Source organism: Vigna unguiculata, chromosome 9, assembly GCF_004118075.2.
Source record: "Vigna unguiculata cultivar IT97K-499-35 chromosome 9, ASM411807v1, whole genome shotgun sequence".
Lineage (NCBI taxonomy): Eukaryota > Viridiplantae > Streptophyta > Magnoliopsida > Fabales > Fabaceae > Vigna > Vigna unguiculata.
This window is the reverse complement of record NC_040287.1, coordinates 12766998-12790373: the sequence shown is the minus strand read 5'-3', so window position 1 is coordinate 12790373 and position 23376 is coordinate 12766998. Positions and strand designations below refer to the sequence as shown.

Below are 23376 nucleotides of genomic sequence, written 5' to 3'. Positions count from 1 at the left end.
AGTTCAAAAGAATTGAAAGAAAAAAAAATATATATATATATATATATATATTTTTAAATTATCAACCATTATGAAACTATTGAATGTATTCAAAGAAATTTATGTTATATAAAATATTATTTATGAAATAAAATTATATTATTAGTGTATATATATTTGGAAAAAATATACACTTTTGAAAAGGATTAAAATTAAAAGCAAATCAAGATGAGTTGAAATCTAATCCAAAAAATGAGTTAAAAAAAAACTTTTAAATCTAAATCTGTTTCAGAAACTATTAGGCATAATAAGTTTCAATAAATTTTTTGAGATATAAAATTAGCTTAATTATACATTTATTCTCAATTTTGGCTGTTTTTATTCAATTTGATCGTTATTTTCGTTTTGTATTCAATTAAATCATTATTTTCGTCAAATTTAGTCATTTTTACTATAGGTGTTTAAATAGTTAACGCTTGTCAACAGTACATGTCATGTGTTAGCTTCTGTTTTTTTTTTAATTTTAATTTTATAAAAATTGGCAACGTGTCAAGTCATTGTGTCACATGTCAAGTTATAATTGTGTCACGTGTCAATGTTAGTGTCACATGTTAGTTTGTGGTTGTGTTATTTCTTGTGTTCAATTTAGTTCCTATATTCATTATTTTTGTTTAATTTAGTCCTAATTTTTGTTAAATGAATAATTTTTTTCCTTTAAAATTGACACCAAATTTAATTTCTTTTATAAAAATTATACTATTTTTTTAAAATTGAAATTTTTATTAATTATTTTTGAAATTCAATTATAAATTATTATATTTAATTATAAATTAAATATAATTTTTAGATTCAATTGTTAAATAGAATATTTCTAATTTTTATAAATATTAGTTTACTTTTCTTATTAAATATAAAAATTTTATTCAATTTATAATTGAATTTCAAAAATAATTAATAAAAATGTCAATTTTAGAAAAATATTGGTATAATTTTTATAAAAGATATTAAATTTAGTGTCAATTTGAAAGAGACAAAATTGATTCATTTTAACCAAAATTGAGACTAAATAGAACAAAAATAACGCATATAAGGGGTTTCACAACAAGCATACCATAAACGTTGTCTATATAGGAGTTTGATGTATATGTCAAATTTCAAAAAAAAAGAAAGAGAAGAATTTTAAGGGGTGTACTTGAAAAAAGACAACCTACCAATACTTGAAGTTAGAATAATGAAGACAGAAAACAAGACAAGATGTGCAACTTAGAAAAAAATAGGTTAGAATATTTTTTACTAATATATATATATATATATATATATATATATATATATATATATATATATATATATATATGTGTGTGTGTGTGTGTGTGTGTGTATGTGTGTGTGTGTGAGGGTATTTTTATGAATTAAAGTTTAACGGGTACGGGTATCCACGGGTACGGATACTATGATACCCGTACCCGCGCCGTTACCATGTGAGTATCAAAAATATTCGTACCTGCGGGTAGCAGGTATCCATTTTTAATATCTATTTCCTACCTTTTGTGGGTTTTATCCGCGGGTACGGATTTTTCTTACATCCCTACACGTGTACGGTTCAAAAACGTTAACTATTTAAACACGGTTACTAAAAATAACCAAATTAACCAAAATTTGACAAAAATGAAGATCTAACTAAACAACAAAACAAAAATAAAAACCAAATTAAATAAAATCAATAAAAACAAGTATTAAATATGTATTTAAGCTTATAAAATTGAACGTGATATATATCGGTATGATTTGTAATAAGTTTTCATTAGATATTGGCATATAGGAGCGGATTATTTAGCAAACAGAACAATATCATTTAAAAGTTTTTTCTTCGGATCAAAACTACATCGAAAAAAACAAAAAAAAAAAAAGCAAAAATCGTTGGTGTATGTGAAGGACTTGAGTTGTGAAGAGGTAAGTTTTATTGTTCTGATGCTCCCCTTCTTAGCGTACCCTTTTTCTTCACACAAGTAAATCACTCCCTACACCAATCATTTCCATTCATTCCCTTTCTGTACAGATCAAATCGTTTCTAACAATTAGTAAAAAATTACAATTTTTCATTCCCAAAACTGAATGGCCCAATCTTCTGAGCCCTAAGGTTTGTTAACAACCCTATATTGTTGGCGTGAAAGAGGCCTTCTTCAGTTTGTAATCGCATCGAGGCTTGTGTGTGGCTGGAGTTTGCGTGTATGTTTTCTTATTGCGACTCTGTGTGTAGCTTGAACATTACATGTTTGATAGAATGCCAAATCCAGTGGCATGAATGAATTGGTAATCGGTTGGGTTTTCTTTTCACTCATCATGTCACTCGGCTGAGATTTCAGGCCAACATTTGAATTCTGTGACCAATAATAATGACTACAGTCCAGAGCGAGGGGGCAGCAAAAGGAACTGCCATAACTGAGAAAGCATTCAAAAGATGGGGCAGGAGAAGCCCATTTTTGAGATATGGCCTTCCTATGATCTCTCTCACTGTCCTCGGCTCTCTAGGCCTTGCCCAACTCCTGCAAGGCAGGTTAGTAACTGCCCAATAAGCTTTATGTTTGAGAGAAAATAGTTGACGTGTTTAGAATTGTTACTGTGTTTGTTGTATTTTTCACTGTCATTCAATCACACACACACACATATTTTTGTTTACTTTACAACAACTATCTTTAAATTTACGTTTACCACAATTTCTTATTATTTGACTATGTAAATATCTTGTAGAGACAGTGTATAAAAATTTGACTTTTTGTGTTACTCAACCCTTCTTTTTTCATTGCTCATTTTGTTTTACTTCGCCCTCATTCTAAAATATAATGCAACTTTGTCTGCCCAGCAAGGATATTGCAAGGGTGAAAGATGATCAAGAGTGGGAAATCATTGAAACAAGAAAAGCATTGTCTAGGACAGGACCAGTGCATGCGTACAATCCAAAACAGATTTCCTTGGACGATGAGCTAAAGGTTCGTTTTCCTCTTCATTAACAATACAGCGTCGTCTAGATTGCCCATGATTTAATTTTTATTTGTTGTTGGATAGGCTTTGCAACAAAAGGTGGACATTAACAGCTATGAATACAAGAAAATTCCTAAACCAAATGAAGGCAATCAAGACTAGTGTTGAGTTGTGGATTGGAAACAACTTTTGTCAGAATTTCTCATGTACCGTTCTGAAAATAAACTTTTATGGAGTCAAAAGCCAATTTCATCTTGCTAGTGAAGTTGGTATTGCCCTTCATCTTTAGTGTTTTGACTTTTGCTTACGACATTATGGGAGTTGAAGTTGAGGTAAAATTTTGAAATTTGTGTACCAAGGATTTTCAAGTACGGTGCTGGGAATAGCTAAAGGTACTCGCTTGGTTCTACTTTAATAAGGGTGAAAAAGTGTAAATGTTTCTTGTCATGTTTTAGTTTGTCTTTTTTACCTATCTTGCAGTGATGCACATTGGATGTTATAACGTTAATCCTGATGGAGCTACTTTTGCCGTCACAAAACTCAGCACTCGTGGTTCATTTTCAGTGTTATCAAGTAAAATTGCTTGTAGAATTACTGGAAACGGTAAGCGGATTTACTTCTCTGTACCGAAAGTTTATATCTATAGGCTCCAAAAAAAAATTAGTACATTTCTGAAATTACTTTGTAAGGACGTGGTTACTTGTTTGCAAGCGAAGTACAACATTCCATCCATTGTTTAAACTAAAATTTAAAATCCCAACTGCCTCTGCAGCATTAAACTTTTTACTCTCAGGAATTGCATGATGACTGCAATTATGGCTTTAAAAGTTACATCTATGCATAATTTTCTACTGTATTAACTACCACCACATAACTGCAAATACAATGTAGAACACTGTCACATTCTAAAGTCCCCAATATATGTACAATGACCTAGAAAAAGAATTCGCACTATATCTTTGATATTGTTGAGATCCACAACTTTGAGGCCAAGGACGAAAATATCCATACACCACGATAAGTGGTCTCAAAAGGAAACGAATTAAGCTTCTTGGTGAAAGTTATGATCAAAGTGTACTTTTTCCAATGATCCTTGTGACCTAGGGTACCCAGTGATCTCCAATTTTAGGCCGTCTAGATATAAAGTTTGTGGGGGATGCATCCCGCAAAGTATCTCGTCACTTTCTTTGTATATCTCTTCAATGATCATTACTTGAATTACAACAATATCCGCTTAACATCCCAGCAGAAAATGTAATGTGAGGTTTTGCCCTTAGCTATGCATGCTCTAGACTTTTAACAGAAGCATGAGGTTGTATGTGTCAACACCCAATTTCGTCCGAAAAAAAAAAATATTTCTTTGACTTTGATAATAATTAAGAGAAGAGAAAAATAGAAAGAAAAAGTGAACATATAGTATATGCATATACTTTTATTTTTACTTTCTATCTTATTTCAACTTTTTATTTTCTATTTCTATACATATACATATTTTTATTTTCATCTTGTTTTTTATTCTTTTTATTTTATTGTTTGTATTTTATTTTATATATTCATTTTATTTTATTTTATTATTATTGTTTTTTATTTAAATTTTCATCCTATCTTTTATTTCCCTTTTATTATTTTCGTTTTGCTTTTTTAAAAAAAAAAATGATATTAAAAAAATTAGTTAGATGAAGTAAAAAAGGGACAAATTGGAAGGTAACGTAAGTCAATCAATCCTCTATGTCAGTTCCCCTCCAGCAGCATGACAGTAGCAATGCAGCTATGGCTAGATGGCAGCAGGAAGTGACTATTCATTCAAAAAAAAAGAGAGAGCACCAACGGAAAAAAAAGGAGAGATTCATATCTCTGGACATCTCATATAGATGGGCATGGCAAAATTAAAAGAAAAAAAACCATTTTGAGACGTGAAGCCACCAACTAAGAGAGACTGCAAGAGGTAAGTGCTACTTGAATCTGATGATGTTGTATTGTGCTTGAGAATGAATACAATGTAGACATATATTGAGCTTGCATGTTATTCATTTGATTCATTGAATCTGCTTTGTACATTACTACCTTATTATTGTTGCTTAAATCCACACACCACTCTATTCTTCTCCGTCGCACCCAACATGAACGCCAAAACAATAACCCGGAAACAGATCACCATCACCAACATCACGCCATCTGCTTTCGTTTTCACCAACCTTCATCTGAATCCCTCACTTGCGAAAAATCAAAGAGCAAACCCCCAATTCCAATCCCAAACAGCACACAAACCCTCACATTTCTCATCATCAACCTGGCACAAACCGAAACAGAAAACCAAGAGAAGAGAAACCCCCGCCGGCGGCCTCGCCGCCGGCGAATCGAAGCCCGTCGACGGTGGAGTGTGGCCGCGTGGCGTTCTCAAACCTGGCCGCGTGCGGTCGCGAGAGCGGAGGAGGGATGGTCGCGCGGTGACGAGCCGCGGAGCCCTCGCGCACCAGCGGCATCGCGTTTCCCTCGACGGTGACGGCGAGACCGACGACGATCTTGAGGTGGCTGAACCCGCTGGCGACGGCGTCCGGCAAGCGAGACCACGCGGCCATGGAGAGGATGAGTGCAGCCCCGGTTTGGAACGCGCTAGGGAGAAAGGGTTTCGCGCGTTGCAAAAAAAAAAAAAAGGGTGTGTCGCCGGCGTCGATGGGTGTTGCCGGCGAGCTCCGTGCGGTGGTGCGGCGAGGCAGAGACGGAGGTGGTGTGCTGATGGTCGGCGGCGCGGGCAGTGTGTGCGGATGGGAAGAGGAGATGCATGTGGGTAGGGAAGATTAATTAGGTTTTAATGTGCACCTCCCACCTTAATATCCGCACCCCCTTTGTGTTGCACCTGTTTTTACTGTTTGTACCCTTTCAGTTTTTTTCACCCATTTCAGTTTTTACTCTGCACACCTCCATCCGTACTCTGCGCACCTCCACTGCACGCCCCATTTTTTTGTCTTTGCGCACCCCCTTTTTCTTAATCTCTGCACCTTATTTACTTCATGTACTTCCCACCAATTACTCATGTATCCTTATGTTTTGTTTTCCACTTTCATCCTTCTTAATTAATTTGTTTTTTTATTTATTTATTTATTTACCTTTTCATTATTATTATTTATTTTCGTTTTTTTTTATTTTTCTATTATTTCTAAAAAAAAAAAAACAAAAAAAACAAATATTTGAAAATTATTAAAAATTACACAAAAAACTATAAAAAATAGAAAAAATCTAAAAAATGAAAAATACCCTCTTTCACTTTATTGTGTCTGTCCGGTCGCTTGCACCGCGTGACACTCATTTTCAAAATACCAAAAATAGTTTTCTTTCCCTTTTAGTGTCTGTCCGACCGCCCGCGTCGTGTGACACGTATTTCCAAGTAATTCAAAAATACAAAAAATAAATAAATAAAAATATAAAATAAAAATATAAAATTTGCAAAAATATAAAAACATCAACATTTTCAAACAAAAGTCTTTTTAAGAACTACGTGATCCTTGATTCTTCGTTGTGAGATACGTAGGAGCAAGGCCAGTCCTTGTCAGGTTCACTTCCAAAAAAGTCAAATCATTTTTCTCAAACTATTTTCCAAATATCTTTTAAAGAACTACGTATCCCTGATTTCTCATTATGAATGAGAATACGTAGGACCAAAGTCAATCCTTGTCGGGTCCAAAAAATAAAAAAAAATATTTTTGTTTCTTTTTAACATCTTTGTCTTGTTATTTTTGGGGAAAATTAACATTTTGAAAATTACATCAACTTTACATTTTTAATTAATGGTATCGCCCTTGGGCGGGCGCTGTAGGGTGCTAACACCTTCCCTACGCGTGACCGACTCCCGGATCCAAAATCTGGTTTTACGCAGACTTGTCTTATTTTTATGGTTTTCCATAGTTTTTCAGAATAATTATGGTGGCGATTCCCAATTTTTTTTAAATCCGTTTTTCTTTTTTGGTTCGTCGTCCCGTTGCGAATCCGGTTGCGACAGTATGCATATTGAAGACTGTTCTTCGGGTATTGGTTCAAATGAATGTGGTCACCCTTCGTAAGCAGGTGACTACACTTGGTAAACAATTCCTTATCCGAAACACTAGAATTGAATTGAACAGAAGCGGAAATATTATAATTGAATTGAACAGTAATTATTTGGATTCTGCTAAATTCTTCAAGAGAATAGTTCAGAATTTTCCAAAATTCTGCAAAATTATTAGTGATTTGACAGAATTTGCATGAAGCCAGCTACCAAATTCTAATCATGAAATCGTGATCCCTGACAAGTGATGACTCTTGTTGAAATAGACTAAGACAACTAGAACTTGCCTCCTTTGTGCAAGTTAATCGTTGGTCTTTTAGTGGATAGTTCTCTGGTATATTCAAGTTGCGAACCCTATAATTGAGATAAAAAGGTTTCGGTGTGGTCGTTAATGCCCAATCCAAATACCTATATTTTGGCTTTTGTTGTACAGATACCAACACATGGACATACTATTAAACTCTGGTTTTAATATTTGGTTTAGACTAAGTTTAGTGTATGCAACCTCTGGGCAGGTAGTAATGTCATGCCAGAGGTCGCAGACACTAAACTTTTTTGACCCCAATTCTCTACTTTTATCATCTACAACATTATCTTGCCAGTTTCACTTCCAGACATTATAAACCAGTCTCAATCAATTAAAAATCAAATAATTTAATTTTTAGAAAACCAGAAATAAAATAAATAAAAAGCAAAACTAGATATATTATATATATATATATACACGTAACAGAACAACAACAAAAGCCAGAGAAAAAAAATGAAATAAAAAACAAAGAAAGATATATAATATATTATATATGTAATGATCAGTAAAAGTAAAAAAAATGAAATAAAAAACAAAGAAAGATATATTATATACGTATGTCATTAATTCGAAAGAGGGAAAAGAGAAGAAGGGAACAACGACGCCACTGAACCAGCGACCCGACGGAGCTGCCACGCGAGGCGATCAGAGCTGCCGTGCGAGATGATCGGAGCTGCGACGTGAATGACCGGGGCTGAGATTTCGAAATAGGTCAACGTTTTCAAGTTCGATCTTCTCTTCTTCTTCGATTAGGGTTTTCGAGTTGGGTTTCAATCTCTATTTTTGCTTGGATTTTCGATTTGGGGCATTGGGGTTTTGGTTTGGGCTTAAAATCCGAAAGCCAACAACATGTTTTTGTGTCAATTCGTCTCGTTCTTCGAACTCGGTGACTCGCTCTCGAACTCGCGAGTTTGGTACGAGTCGACGAGTTTACTCCGAGTTCATTACGAGTTTGAAAAAAAACGAGTTTATATGCGAGTTAACCCGTGAACACTGTCATGACTCGCAGACTCGTACGGGTGTACGAGTCAACCCGCGAGTTTGATAACCATGGTTGCAGCCATTAATTTAAAAACCAAAATATCAGAGGAGAGGGTGGACTAAATGGATTGAACTCAGTTGCTAAAACATATTTAAACAAAATCTCTTTGCTGGTGCAGTTCACTCCTTTTAGTCCTACTATGTGAAAGAAAAGAGTGGCATGCTAAATGAAAGTGCTCCTTGTAAATTATAAGAACTACACACTGAAGTTTTGAGAGTAGCAGAGTGTGACTCTTGCAGCAAAACTCTTGCAGCATAAAATGAAAGCAGAGACATGCAAGGATTACATAATAATCGTAAACTTTGTGGCCAAATTATGCGTGCAATGGGTTAGGTGGCATGATGTTTGTTGCTATATTTAAGCATGAAGGGAATATAGTTGTAAAGAACACTCTTAATTGCAAATATGTACTATCTCTAATAGAAATTTAATAGTTGTGATCAATCATTTTTCTTTTTTTCCTTGATTATTGTTTTCTGATCATAGGTTGTACTATATGAAATCCATTAGTTATGTCTGTTACTAAAGGCTTACTTGGATAAAGACTATCAAAAGTCTTCTCTCTCAGGAGTAGAGCTTCTCTAGATTTTTTTCATCTGCTTTATTTTGTATATTTAAATATATTTTACTTAATTATTTCTTCTTTTGGATTGTATTTAGTGAATATTCTTCCTCTGTGTGCTCTCATTTCCTTTTTATTAGCAGAAATGAAGAGAAAACACACTGATCTCATGTACTGGGTGGGAGTCATAACATTTCCTTTGGTTGTCAAATAGGAAACAAAATGGAAAAGAGAAGAATATTTTGTTTATAAAGTCAACTTTTATTTTTCATCAAATAAAGAGGAATCATTATTTGTGTTGTTTTTCCTGTTTTTTTTTTTTCTTTTCCAAATAGACCAATAGATTTTTATGACTAACTTCTGAGTTGCTCTCCATAAGATATGTTTTAGCCTTTTGTGTTCATCTCTAAAGGTGTGATTCTCGAGATTATCAGACAATTATATGTAGTGACTGTTTTCAAATTTCAAATAGAATGTCAATACAAAAATAATTCCATAGAAACTTCTAATTTTAATCGAACTTAGGAAGCAACATTATTTAGTTGCGCATTATTAAAGCACCATTTCTTCAATTGGCTTACCAGTACTGCTTTTTTTTTCTTGTGAACAAAACAAGAACTGTTAGAATATCAGTATCAAACTTAAATGAGTTAAGGACCAAAGGCCCAAAGAAGATAATGGACTCAATGTACATCATGGAGATCACTTTCAAATTCACGTGATTTCTGTAGTCTCTTTCAAACTTGAAATGAAATTTCTTAAACGAGGCATGGAATAAATTAGTCATTCAGAGTCACAGAATTCCCTCCTAGATTAATAGGTGCACTGGCAGAAACATTTTAGGAGTAGTAGCTTTGAAATTAATTAATTACGAAAATTCACCAAAAGGAGACACACTAACAAGAAAATTGTGATACTACTTTATTGTATATGTCAAAATGTATGAGTTGGTGTGTAGAGTGTGTTCCCTTCATGAACGTACCACCCAAATATGAGTTGGTTATAATAAGCACCTGGATTTTAATTTTTTTTTTATAATTGAATAAATCAGTTTGAACTATTTTCACGTAAGATATAAACTATTTTTATATCTTAGAAAGATTCCCTTTACTTTCCTTTCACCGCACACCATAAACCTTTTTCTTTTTAATTTGCTTCTTGCCAGGCCAGTGTGATAAAATCTTTAGAACTGATAATTGAAATGCATTGCCCTAAACAAAAAGTGTGGCCATTGCACTAGGTTTCTTTTTTGGTGTTAAAGTAGTGGCAGGTTTTCCTATCTAAGTCTTTTCTTCCAATCAATGACTCATAATTGTTGAAATAACGTTGATGATGAGAGGAAAGTGGAGTTGATGATGAATGTTAATAATTGATAATGCATGCATAAATGCAAGAGTAGAAGTAGTACTATGATGTGAGGGCATGAAAGAGTGAAGAACATAAATTAGAAAGCGCTGAAGGAGAGAGACAGAAGAAACAAATCTATAAGCGAAACGATGTGTTGGCTCTCTCAACAGCTGAACATTAAATTGGACAGAGTTCTGAGTCTCCTTTCTTGTTCCCACCATTAAATTGGGCAGCCTCTTTTTGAATTTCAACCATCTTTTAATTAAAACCTTCATACCAATCTTCACATACGTTGCTATAAGAAAAGAGAGACAATACAAACAATTGTAAGTATTAGTGAAACAATAAGTTTGTATATAATTACTCTAATTATTTTATCTGTCAAATTTAGTTATTTGCTTTTGCTTTTGTACTCTACCTACTTGTTTTTATGTTATTTTTCTTTTCTTTCCTATGTGTCAGACAAACGTATCTCTGTTTTCTCCCAATTGCTTAAGCTTAAAAGTTTCTCTACATGATGTGTGTTGAAGTGTCACCTCTATTGAATTACTTTATGTCGACTTATTTAGTTTCTCAGATTGGAAGATTGGGGATGGGGAAATCGAGTTGTTATATTTTCTGATAGACGTAAGTAGAAGGTAAAACACAGAGCAGTGAGAAAGTGAGGCAATGTTTTGTTTTGGTTTGCTGACTAAAATAAAATAAAATCGAATGTCTAATAAATGAGGTTAATATCTTTGATGACACACGTCACCTTTTATGTCAGTGTGCAAACTTTCATGATCTCTTTAAGGAACTTCAACTTTATTTCTGTTTGTCTTTGTTCTTCACTTGTTTATTTTCTCTCTCTTTTTTTCTGTTTTCTTTTTCTGCAGAGACAGCACAAGAAGGGAAGATCCTTTTGGTAAGAAGCAACATTGACTATTGTATAATGCTTCACTCTCCTCTTTTGAAGTTATGTTCATTTATGTCTATTTTCTTTTGAAAATTACGATCATTTCGTTTTTAAGTTACGATAATTTGTTTAGTTCTAAGAAATTATAATGTTTATACGTTTTACATATTTATAATTATTCTTAGTTTTCGAAGGCACGAAGATTTTTCTTTTTTTTTGAAATATTTTATATATGTTCTTTCAAAATTAAACCAGCTTACTTTTAAGGCATGTTTAAACTTTAGTTAAATTCAAGACTCTAGTATTACTCACTACCAAGTCAAGATTCCGAGAAAAAAAAAGCATGTTGGAGGAGCTTAGACACATCACGTGATGGATTTGTAAGGTTTTTATTATTTATTGAGATTTGATTTGAGAGTAACTTTATTCATTCGTGTCGTGTTATTCAATTATTATGTACATATTTTTGGGAAATTTCTTTTATCAGTATAAGGTAACTTTTAAAGTTATCAAAGTCTAATTTAAGAAAGAAAGAAAAATCGTGCTAAACCTCATTTCCAGCGAATGACATTGCATCCAACGAATCTCATTCTAAAAGTATTTGAAAAAATTATTTGATTTAATCGGGAATGTAATTCGTATTTGGATGTAAAAGTAGAAGCATTTTTGTTTTGAAGAGGTTTTAGTTTTTGTTTTGCAGAGGTTTTCATTCTTGGGAAGACTTTTGGATAGGTAATATCGATCTTCTGTGCATCCTTCCAAGGTCAGTTCGGTGGTTACTATACTTGTAATGAATTGACTTCTGATTTAGTTTTCTGGTATGGATCTGATTATTTCTTTCTTCTTTAGCAGTGGTTTATTCATATACTGATGTACTCAAACTAAATCATACATGTTTTTTATTTTCTACACATCATTCATGTTTTAGACTTTGGTTTATTGTTTAATTTCATTTCACAAAACTCACTTTTAAGGTAATAATTTTCTCTCACCCATCTATTTTGAATCTCCATGGTTCGTTTATTATTTTCTTTCAGTTGATTCATAAGGATTCCTATTTATTTTAAGAAATTGACGAGTAGAAGAATTTGGCTTTTCTCATTGTTTAGTAATTTAACTTGTGAATTTTGTCCTTCTTTATCTCATATGTCACTTCTCTTTCGCCACTTTCTTTTCTTCTATTCAATAAAAACTGTTGTTAGGTGTTTAAATAAGATGATGTTATGTGTTTTATGACTTATATAGTAATTCGTTTTGGAGTAGTATTATATTTCATATAAACATTAGATTCTATTTCATGTAAATATTAGATTGAATGAGACTTGTTTTCTGGATGTTTTGGATAATTATATACAGTATATAAGATGATGTTAGGTGTTTTATGACTTATATAGTAATTCGTTTTGGAGTAGTATTATATTTCATATAAACATTAGATTCTATTTCATGTAAATATTAGATTGAATGAGACTTGTTTTCTGGATGTTTTGGGTAATTATATACAGTATATAAGATTATGTTAGGTGTTTTATGACTTATAGTAATTCGTTTTGGAGTAGTATTATATTTCATATAAACATTAGATTCTATTTCATGTAAATATTAGATTGAATGAGATTTGTTTTCTAGAAGTTTTGGGTAATTATATACAATATATAAGATGATGTTAGGTGTTTTATGACTTATGTAGTAATTCGTTTTGGAGTAGTATTATATTTCATATAAACATTACATTCAATTTCATGTAAATATTAGATTGAATGAGATTTGTTTTTTTGATGTTTTGGGTAATTATATACAGGTTTGGTATGTGGTAAGAAGCATAAACGAATTTTTCATAAAAAAAATAATAAATCACTTTTTATACCAGTTGAGGTCATACTTGGTGTAAAATGTGTAATTTTTTATACCAGTTGGAACTATAATCGGTATAGTAAGTCATTTTTTCTTACATAACTTTTCATTTTCAAGAGGACTTTCTATACCGGTTTTAGAAATGGTATAAAAAATAATTTTTTTATACCTGCCATGGAACCGATGTAGAAAGATCAAACCATCTATACCGCCTGCATCTATACCGATGCTAGAACCGGTATAAAAAGCCTTTTTTTAACCGGTATAAAAAGCCTATTTTACACTAGTGATACATAGTTCTAAGTACTATTCACTTAAAAATTATGTATAAATTCTACAAGTATAATATAAATTATGCAATTCATATGTGATTCTATAAGAAGATTATTAAACAACTTGAATGACTAATGTAAATCTATCTCTAACATAATACTACACTTTGGTCTCTAAAGAATGTGAAAAATTGATTCATGGAAATGAGAAGTGTTGTATTAGGATAAATGACTTACCATTAGATAAGATTTGCATAGACCTTAACTTCAATTGGAATTCATCTATCCATCTATCCTTTTGGCTCAAAGATATGATCTTCCTTTTTCTTCTAACACTAAGTTGCATGCAATAACATCTCACACAATTTCCAACTTCAATGTTTGTTCGTAAATGTAGCAGCAAATTGTAAACTCATGCATGGATGCATACTTAATTACTTTCTAAATCTTTATGTCTTATCTCAACAAAATGAAAATTAGCACTTTGTGAAAATTCTACCCAAACAACTTTCACCATTGTACATTGTTTTCTTCTAATAATTCACTTATCAATGGATAATGTATGTCTTTTAAGTAAGGATGATCATGGATCAAATTTTGGATGATCTAAACCAGATCCAGAAAATTGGATCAGATAGTGAATCCAAATATGCTTTTCTTGTGAAATGGTTTGAATTTTTTTAAAATTTAAATCCAAATATTTGGATCAAGTTCTAAATCTAAATCGAGAAATTTGGATCCAGTTTTAATCCAAATCCATTTCTAAATTCATATTTTTACTTCTAAATTAACTTTTTTATAAATCTAATTTTAATTTTAAATCTATATTTTTAAAAATAAATAACTATTTAAGTTAAAATACACAAATATAGAAAAAAGTTAAAAAAAATAAAATATAGTAATAATATTAAAGATTAATGATAATATAAATATAAATTTTTAATATTAAAAAAAAATAAAAATTTTACTGCTCCAACTCATTCGTTATGAACATTATAAATTTTTTATGTAAAACTTGCAAACTCTCTTTAGTCATATATTTACAAGCTCATGTACACAAAAAAAAAAAATTATTCTACTTGATATGACAATTTAAAATTATCCACATTCAATATTATTCAATATTAATAAGTACAATTCCTGATAAACATCAAAATTTAAAATAAAAGTTCATTAAAAAAACATGAATAGTTCGTGATCATTGTTCATAATATCACTATTCATATTCGTACCAAAAATACATTCACAACAAATATAATTATAATTTCCGATAAATATCAAATTTAAAATAAGTCACTACAAAGAAACATGAAAAATTATTTATCATAATATCATTATACATCTATAAAAGTCCATTCTCGATAAATATACCTGCATTACCTGTTACATGCAAATAAGAATCTGATCATTGAACGGCTAATTTAACAAGATTTCCTCTTAAATTAAATTACATGTCATTTATGTGACTTGTTTGTCTCTCACAATCCCCAACTCCTCCATTAATTATTTTATATTTCAGACCCATGGCCTTCATCTTCTATTTCCTTTCCTCCATCAAATCCTTCACTGCATGCAACAATTTCCATAATCACCTGCAGCTACAAAATGTTCAAGTACTCCAATAGAACCCGTCTCCCTCTTCGCCGAAGGCGCAGACTCCATTTTTGCCGACCAGCGCCTCTGTTTTATGCATAAACACCAACACCACCTTCCTGGTAATCCGATTCTCACCAAGCTTTATTTTTATGCAAAAAAAAAAATAAAAAATCTCATGCTTACCAACTCACAAGTGTTGTCTTTGTTGCTGTCAGAAGTTAACATTGTAATCTTAATGTTCATTCCGTTTGAATGGCTTCATTCCGAACTCAGCAACATTTGTAGGTCCCTCTTGAGGGTGAAGCAGTTACACGCATTCCTTTTGAAGACCCATCTCTCAGAAGACCCTTTTTACGCAACAAAAATTCTCAGGCAGTATGCAGTCAACAGCGACATCAACTCGGCCCATCATGTGTTCGACAAAACTTCCGACCGAAGTGTCTACCTTTGGAATTCCATGATTCGAGCTTTCGCGCAGTCCCAAAGATTTTTCAGCGCAATCTCTCTGTTTAGAACCATGCTTGGGGCTGACATAAGTCCTGATGGTCACACTTATGCTTGTGTTATACGTGCGTGTGCTGACAACTTTGATTACGGTATGCTAAGGCGTGTTCATGGAGGTGCTGTGGCTGCAGGATTAGGACTGGACCCTGTTTGTTGCAGTGCACTTGTGACTGCTTATTCAAAACTTGGTCTTGTTCATGAAGCGCGTAGAGTGTTCAATAGGATCACTGAACCAGATATAGTTTTATGGAATTCATTGATTTCTGGCTATGGGAGCTCTGGTCTATGGGATGTGGGGATGCAGATGTTTAGTGCGATGAAACTTGTCGGGAAGAAGCCTGATGGATATACCCTGGCTGGGTTGCTTGTGGGTATTGTAGATTCTGGGGTGCTGAGCATTGGCCAAGGATTACATTGTTTAAGTCAAAAGAGTGGGCTTGATGCTGACTCTCATGTTAGTAGTTTGCTGGTGAGTTTTTACTCGAGATGTAAGTGTATGGATTATGCATACAGAGTCTTTTGCAGTATTTTGAATCCTGATTTGGTCACATGGTCTGCTCTTATTATGGGGTATTCTCAGGCTGGGGTGTTTGAGAAAGTGCTGTACCTTTTTTGGAAATTAAACATGGAAGACAGGAAGGCAGATACTGTCTTGGTTGCCAGTGTATTGGCTTCTATTGCTCGGACGGCAAATGTAGGACTTGGGTGCGAGGTACATGGATATGCTCTTCGGCATGGATTGGAACTAGATGTCAGGGTCTCCTCTGCTCTAATAGATATGTATTCAAAGTGTGGTTGTTTGCAGTTGGGAATTAGTGTTTTCAGGATAATGCCAGAGCGGAATGTTGTTTCTTATAATTCTGTAATTTTGGCTTTTGGCTTGCATGGATATGCTTATGAGGCTTTTAAGGTGTTTGAAAAGATGCTGGAGAAAGGATTGGTACCTGATGAAGCCACATTCTCTTCTCTCCTTTCTGCCTGTTGTCATGGTGGCCTCGTCAAAGATGGTCGCGAGATTTTCCGGAGAATGGAGGAAGAATTTAACATCAGACCTAGGGCTGAACACTATGTTTACATGGTGAAGCTCCTTGGAAGTTCTGGGGAGTTGGAAGAGGCTTACAGTCTGATCCGGTCTTTACCAGAACCTGTAGACAAGGCCATCCTGGGAGCCTTATTATCTTGCTGTAATTCTCGCGGAAATTCTGAGCTGGCAGAAACTGTAGCACAGCAGCTTTTTGCAAATAATCCTACCGATAATGTATACAGAGTTATGCTTTCTAATATATACGCGGGTGATGGGAGGTGGGATGATGTTAAGATGTTGAGGGATAAAATAACAGGACGTATGAGAAAAATGCCCGGACTAAGCTGGATTGAAAGCAGTTAGCCAGTTGCCTCTCTTTCCTGAAACAGAGAGGATTCTCCAAAAGGTATTACAATGTTAAACGTATATTTGCATATCTTTTGCTTCTTCTACTATTTTGACTTCTTGGAATGCATAGAATTGGTCTTTGGGAATTGTCTTTTAAGAAAAAAGCATGGAATTCTCATCTATAAAATCACACAATCAGGAGTTTCTTTAAAGTCTATGCCTGGTAGAAAACACATTGAGAGTAACATCATTCATTTTCTGTTTATTAGATCAAATTGATTGGAATATATGTAATAAAGGTGTTCATAACAGAGTCCAAAGTAACCGTGCATTAACCAATCCATGTATTTACATACTAGTGCGAACTCATGCCTGAGTTAGATTTCTGAAATAATGATTAAATTCTAATCTCACTTATTTTTAAATTATGCATTTGTTCAGTTAGTTTCAGTGGCTGATCTCACTCAAGTGCTGCCTATATGTTCTCTTGGTATATTTTCAAATACCCTCTTTCTCTTGCTATATTTTTCATATACATGGTTCCGGGGGGTTTTGTTCTATTCAAAGTCAGTTTATGTAAAAAAAATACTTAAACTATGTGACTATGTGATAGGGTATTGATCTCCAACTTTTTTGTCTAACCTAAGATTGATGTTCTTTTTCTTTATACTCTGCCTGTGGTTCCAAAGCTTATCTCACACCTCTAAAGTTCTAACTTTTCCATTTATTTCCTTTCTCAACACTCCTACTAAGATTACATTATTTATAAGAAGCATGCCATTGACACCTAGATATACTCTGTTGGCAAGTCTACAAACAAGCCTCAGGGTAAAAAGATTAGGGTTCAAATTGATCATTGGTACAAACCTATAGACACAGGAAAATCTGTTGTGACCTCAATTTTTCATTTATTTCGGCTTTTAATGCTACCCATTTTTTAATTTAATGTCCAGTTCGGTCAACTCGAACCGATTAAAGAGATCAGTTCTTTGCAAATCTGCAACCAAAGTACTTTTAATCCAAAGCCAAATTTCACATGTTCTAGGGTAAAAAGCAAGATTAATTGTGTGATCTATGAACCCACCCTAATCCCTTTTCTTTCTAGTTCACAATATGCACATCCTTCTGTTCTGATGATCTCACACAAATTGAGCGGAGATCTCAATTTAACAAGTAATTGCACTTGTAGCGTTCAACCTTGTTTGCAAATTCTGCTTTGGTTGATCCCTCCTTGAACTTAGCTTCTAGGTGATAATGCCTCCAAGGAACATCTTGGTGAATTCTACATCCCAATCCTTCATGATCCATTGCATGAGTTTTTTAATTGATATAAGGAAACTTTTCAAGAAATTTCATGATCAACTTAACTTTTATTTTTCTATTTCTCTTTTCTTCAATGATACTTGTTGATGTATTAGTTTTGTTTTGTTCCTCTGATTGATGATGTAGTAATTCTATGAGTGCGAGTGCAATGTAACTTGAGAATGAGAGAATACTGTGATTTGGAAATTGGAACCATTCTTATGTTTCTCTTTGTATTACATTAATGATTAATGATATCCTACTGATACGAAGATAGAACACCATTTGATTGGGTGAAAGGAAAATTGTAGGATTGTTTGTGACTAAAAGCTTTAAGATTTTTTTTTCTGAGGTTTCTATAATAACAGAAAATTTCAATATTAAGGCAGTTTATTTATTTTTTATTTTTGACTGGGTTGTAAGAACCAATGGTTTTCCGTATTATCCTTGTGCTTTAGTTTGCAGTAGATAAATGATATTCTACCAGATGGCTTGTTGCTGTTACAGGCTTGATAGTTGGCTAGGTTCCCTGTTTTTCATATTTTTGTTAGCTATTATTCCTTTTCATGGTATATGATGCGCTGATTTAGAAAGTTGAAAAGAAAGTTGTGTTATATAATGGGCATCCATATTACTTTCTGCATCTAGGGCGGCAAGTTCTCCGTTAAGAGTTCAAGAGATGCTTTATTAAAAAAAAATACAATTTTTTCATTGGTAATAATTATGATTAGACTAGGTGCTTTCTGAAAAAATAGAAAATCCCTATATTAGCTTTCAGATGTGATTGGACAGACTTTGGTTCTAATAGAAGATCTGCTTCCAAATATGGTGTTTTCATTGGTGATAATTTAATCTCTTGGAAGTGCAATAAACAAAATTATAGGCACCAGTGAGGACGTGCAAGCATGTCAAAGATTTGATTAGTGATTTTTGCGGCGTGGAGGTTGCCTAGCTGGGACAATCACAACTGTGGTATTGCGAGTCCAGACGCGATAGTGACAAGGATGATGGCACAATAGGGGGAATAGACAGGGCGGTGGTAGTACATTGGTGGCAAAAAACGATGACTGGAAAAATAACACCTAAGAACAATGCCAGAAATTAAAAAAAAGATGAACAATTTCCAGACGAAAAATTTAGCACGAGGAACAGAGGGTTTACGTAGGAGGCAAGGATTTAACCTAGCTCTACAGACAATGTTAAAATAAAAGAGAAGTACAGGCAAATCCCTAATGTGTGTAGAGCACACAAAGTTATGTATTTATAACAAAAAAATACAAAGAGATAGGCATAAGCCCGTTATATCTAATAGTTTCTATTAAGCGGACATGGTTATAGGCAAGAACTTATTGAATCCATTGGTGCTACAAGGAGTATGCCCTTTTTAGGGAAAGGGTAGCGGTGTGGATGAGGCCACTAGGGCAGAGAAGCCACCTTCTCTAATATCTTTTCTTTTTCAGAATTTCCTTTACGCTTTATTTGTTTAAAGCTCATATTATTAGTTCTGGTTCTGTATTTTGTTTAATCATCAAGTACATATCTGAGTTTGTATCAAGTATCATTTTCACTGTCAGACAAACAGTTTGCCTAAGGTATCGGCAGGAATTTATGTCCGAAATTATGTTTGACAAGTTGAAGGAACAAAACCCAAAAAGGTTTTATTTTGATACAATTTTCTTTATATCATCTTTTGTGATGATGAAAGTGTTTTGTTGAGCAATTAAGTTGCTCAAGTTTATGGATTGCCTACTGGATTGTGTAGTCAATTAATTTCGTGTTTTAGTTGCTTATTTGGTGGTTTTCTGAGAGTAGCTTGTGTGGTTGCCAAGCATCTTTCATCTCTTTCTGCATCTCATGTCGGCTGTTTCAAGTTTTAGGAAAGCTGTATGACCAACCAATGACTTCCTTTCCAACGTCCCCTTGTAAGTTTTTTTTTTTCATTTTTCTTTTCCCATTATTGACGTATTATGTTATATTTATTGGATTAGATGCTCTTTTTGAATTATTAAAGAACTAGGGTATGAAGTATGATCTTGGGCTGCATATTATCTAAGTGCATTATCAATATTATATTTCATAGTAGTAGCTGGAATTTATGTGAAAATGTCTTATTTCCGAAGTGGTTCGTGATATTTCTTTCCCCTCACTGAACCCAAAACACAAGATTGAACTTGGACAAAATTCAGTTTTCCATATTGCAATGATTGATTGTGTGTGATAGTCAAATTAACTATTATATTGTAGGGAAAAGGGAAAATTAGCACCTTCAAATTTGTCACGTCCCTTTTAGTCCTTGACCTTTAAAAAGGTGTATCTTTTACTTTTACACATTTACAATGCTTGTGAAAATTTGTTTTTCATGTTTTAGTCCTTTTGACCTAAGTATTATTCATCTAACGTTTTGCATTCACATAACAACAAAATGGTGATGCCAATCAATACTTGGTTGGAATTGTTTGAACCATAATCCAGCATGATGATGTTCTTCACTTTTGGAGTGATCTGTTTCTCAAGACACGTGATAGAGCTGGGATCAGTTTAATAAGACCAAGAAACAGTAATCAAAGAAACAAGAAGGTCTTTATTTGTATAAAAAAACTTCCTCAAACCGAACAGTTCTCACTTGAATTGCTTCTAGATATTTCGAGGAACCTAAACCCTCCGACACAAAACTATTCAGTTGTATTCTCCCATCCACAACTACTAACAACTTCCTTTAATAATAGTCTCTGACAGCTGCCCACCATTAATTATTACGCATAAATTTTCTTATTCATTCTCTTATAATAGAAGGTTGTCTTGTTCTATCGAATGTTATCTTATCAACACTAGTTCATCACAGTCAGATTTCCTAATCTCTCTTGTATTCCCAATAGAATTTTTATCCTTCTCTCCTTGTCTTTTAGTTTAACATGTTTTGGTCATGACCTCAAACCAAGAAATAATAAGCTCTACCATCAAATGTATTGTTTGGGGTACTCACACTGTGAAAGGACTGTCATTGTTTTGCACATCAACTGCAAAAACATATTATCTTGGCTGGCGTTACCCTTTTCAACACCTGCCCCATCTTTTTCATTGTACTTAATGGTATTGTCAAAAGAAAGAATCGATACTTGGTTGAAATTACTTGTACCTTAAGTCATCATTATGTTCCTCTTCACTTTTGGGATGATGCATTTCTCACATGTCATCTTGTCCAAACGTTTCTTCACTTTTGTTTTTTTCAATCAGGTTCCTATTATGTCTTGTATTGCAGATAGACTTTTTACCTTGTTTCTCTCCTTATATTTAGTTTCACATGTTTTGGCCATGACCTTAAATAAGGTATTTTTAAACTTTCTATCAAATCTCTCGAATGCATTTATTTTTAGGTTACTCAGATCTCCAAAAGGGTTATCATAGTTTTTTTACCTCAACTTCAACAATATATTTGTCTTTACCGAGTTACTATTTTTTTTGAGACCTGCCCCCTCTCCTTCACTGTACCTGATGATAATCACTACAAAACCTTTGTATAGTGGACCTATTGGTTTGGCTCCAATTTTTGCTTTTGCTCCACCTCCATTGATTACTTGCCAACAACGAAAACACATTCCAGTAACATTACACCTACTCTGTCTCTTCTTTAAATTTTGCGTCTATTCTTAAGTTTACATATGAAGCCACAACTAACCATATTGGTGCTTGGCAATGTTGGATGGTATGAGAGCTTTACACTCCATTGGCATTTGGGAGCTTGTTCCCTTAACTCCTGACACGACTAGTAATGGCTTGGGTTTATACAGTAAAGATTGGATCAAACGGTTTTCAATTAAATCATCTGCTCTAATAGACTTCCTTTAACTTCTACACTAGTTGTATATTAAATATGCCTTGTTACATGGTAAGTTGCATGAAGTTTATCCGTATTAGTATCACGTTTTAGTGTTTTTGGTGAGTCTTGTCTTGTTGTTTGCTTTGTCATTCTCCCAGAGGTTTGAAGTGGTCTCATCATGCCTAGTAGTTTGGCTGTTTTATCTCCGCCTTAATACATTTCACCATAACTCGATGTAAAGTTGATCACTCTATTTTCTCCATTCACTGGCGGTGCATTTATTATGTCATCTACGTTGATGACATAATCACTAGTAAATGACATAATAAAGACTCAAAACTCACCTCTTCATTTAGTTTTAGACAAAAGACTTAGGACCCTCAAATACTTGTGAAATTGTCCAATGCTTTTCTTATTTGCATTACCCAATAAAATATGCTTCGATATTCTGAGACTGATGTTCTTGATTGCCATCTCAGTTATACTTGGGTCCCAATGTCAATCTTCAACAAGGTTAAAGGGGCCGTTTCGTAGGAAAACTCAACCATCTCATTGTCACCATACCTGGCATCACCTTTATAGTTAGTGGTAAGTCACTTTCTTAATTTCACTTGTGATAATCAGTTAGATGTTGTCATTCATATTGTTTGATACATATATATAAGAAAATAAAGGAAATGCCAAAATTACTTGTTACTCTAATATGATTTTGGCAGTATCATGATCATACAAGAGACCCACTTCTAGGTAATGTGGTCTTATGGGAGGAAATTTCGTTTAATTGAGGAGAAAGAAGCATAACATATTTGTGGTTGAAAATTGTGCTACGGTATCGTTTGCATGCAAGTACGTGGCTAAATTAGGAGACATTCAATATATGAAATTTATATGTGACAATCAAGTTGTATTTCTGATAGGCAATACATCAAATCCAATCTTTCTTGATCGGGCCAAACACAGATAGATTGCTACTAAGAAAAAAATCTATTTTAAGAGGAATTTATAAGTGACTTTGTCAACTCTAATGACTGGTTGACCGACATTCTCAGCAAGTTCTTGGAAGCTTTCATCATGATTACATTTTAGCAAGATTGTGCTTTAACCTGGAGAGGAGTGTTATATTTGAAATAATTATCCCCATAAATAAGTGTTGTTGTTACAACAATTTAGGAGTTTAATTATTCTTTTGTATTTGTGATTGATTTTGTTGTACCCTAATGTGCTCACATACAACACAATATTCAGATATGTTCTTTTTTGTATGATAGTTTACAAATAAAGTACCACATAAGTGATTTGGTCGTTATGTTTGCTAGTTAAAAATGCATTACTTGAACCCAAAGACAGTGGGTTTGAACGGTTTGGTTTAGATACTATCCAAATATCATCCTAATTCAAATCAAGATGCTTCTGTCGGTTGAATTAACATGCTACGGAAGCCATGAACACCCTACATTTAACAGGTGCTATTAATATTTAATTGAAAATTTAATAAAGGTTTTTTCC

The 23376-nt window shown here is 33.5% G+C and overlaps 2 protein-coding genes across 34 annotated transcripts; both read left to right on the top strand.

Annotated features, from left to right (window-relative positions):
* The first annotated feature begins 2303 nt into the window (after nucleotides 1-2303).
* On the top strand, nucleotides 2304-3492 carry LOC114163380. The gene is made up of 3 exons (XM_028047686.1): nucleotides 2304-2533; nucleotides 2840-2966; nucleotides 3043-3492. The coding sequence occupies exons 1-3, from the start codon at nucleotides 2373-2375 to the stop codon at nucleotides 3118-3120; spliced, it is 366 nt and encodes a 121-aa protein (XP_027903487.1). The 5' UTR covers nucleotides 2304-2372; the 3' UTR covers nucleotides 3121-3492.
* Nucleotides 3493-4682: 1190 nt separating this feature from the next.
* LOC114163376 (putative pentatricopeptide repeat-containing protein At1g64310) lies at nucleotides 4683-23176 on the top strand. Of its 33 annotated transcripts, XM_028047683.1 has the most exons (10): nucleotides 7803-8018; nucleotides 11134-11162; nucleotides 11854-11916; nucleotides 14799-14994; nucleotides 15091-15848; nucleotides 15960-16809; nucleotides 17193-17241; nucleotides 19866-19975; nucleotides 22350-22458; nucleotides 22587-23176. In XM_028047683.1, the coding sequence occupies exons 4-6, from the start codon at nucleotides 14967-14969 to the stop codon at nucleotides 16764-16766; spliced, it is 1593 nt and encodes a 530-aa protein (XP_027903484.1). In that variant the 5' UTR covers nucleotides 7803-8018; nucleotides 11134-11162; nucleotides 11854-11916; nucleotides 14799-14966; the 3' UTR covers nucleotides 16767-16809; nucleotides 17193-17241; nucleotides 19866-19975; nucleotides 22350-22458; nucleotides 22587-23176. The 33 variants fall into 33 exon arrangements, with proteins under 33 accessions (XP_027903472.1, XP_027903481.1, XP_027903482.1 ...); XM_028047671.1 differs by lacking the exon at nucleotides 7803-8018 and adding an exon at nucleotides 4683-4903 and having other exon boundaries at nucleotides 15091-16809; XM_028047680.1 differs by lacking the exon at nucleotides 7803-8018 and adding an exon at nucleotides 4690-4903 and having other exon boundaries at nucleotides 11840-11916; nucleotides 15091-16809.
* Nucleotides 23177-23376: the final 200 nt, after the last annotated feature.

Bases quoted from the DNA above. Each gene is read 5' to 3' on its own strand.
- LOC114163376 (XM_028047671.1), top strand. From the start codon at position 14,967: ATGCATAAACACCAACACCACCTTCCTG. The intron at 14,995-15,090 runs GTAATCCGATTC...TGTTGCTGTCAG, and splicing joins ACACCAACACCACCTTCCTG to AAGTTAACATTGTAATCTTA.
- LOC114163380 (XM_028047686.1), top strand. From the start codon at position 2,373: ATGACTACAGTCCAGAGCGAGGGGGCAGCAAAAGGAACTGCCATAACT. The intron at 2,534-2,839 runs GTTAGTAACTGC...TTGTCTGCCCAG, and splicing joins GCCCAACTCCTGCAAGGCAG to CAAGGATATTGCAAGGGTGA. The intron at 2,967-3,042 runs GTTCGTTTTCCT...GTTGTTGGATAG, and splicing joins CCTTGGACGATGAGCTAAAG to GCTTTGCAACAAAAGGTGGA.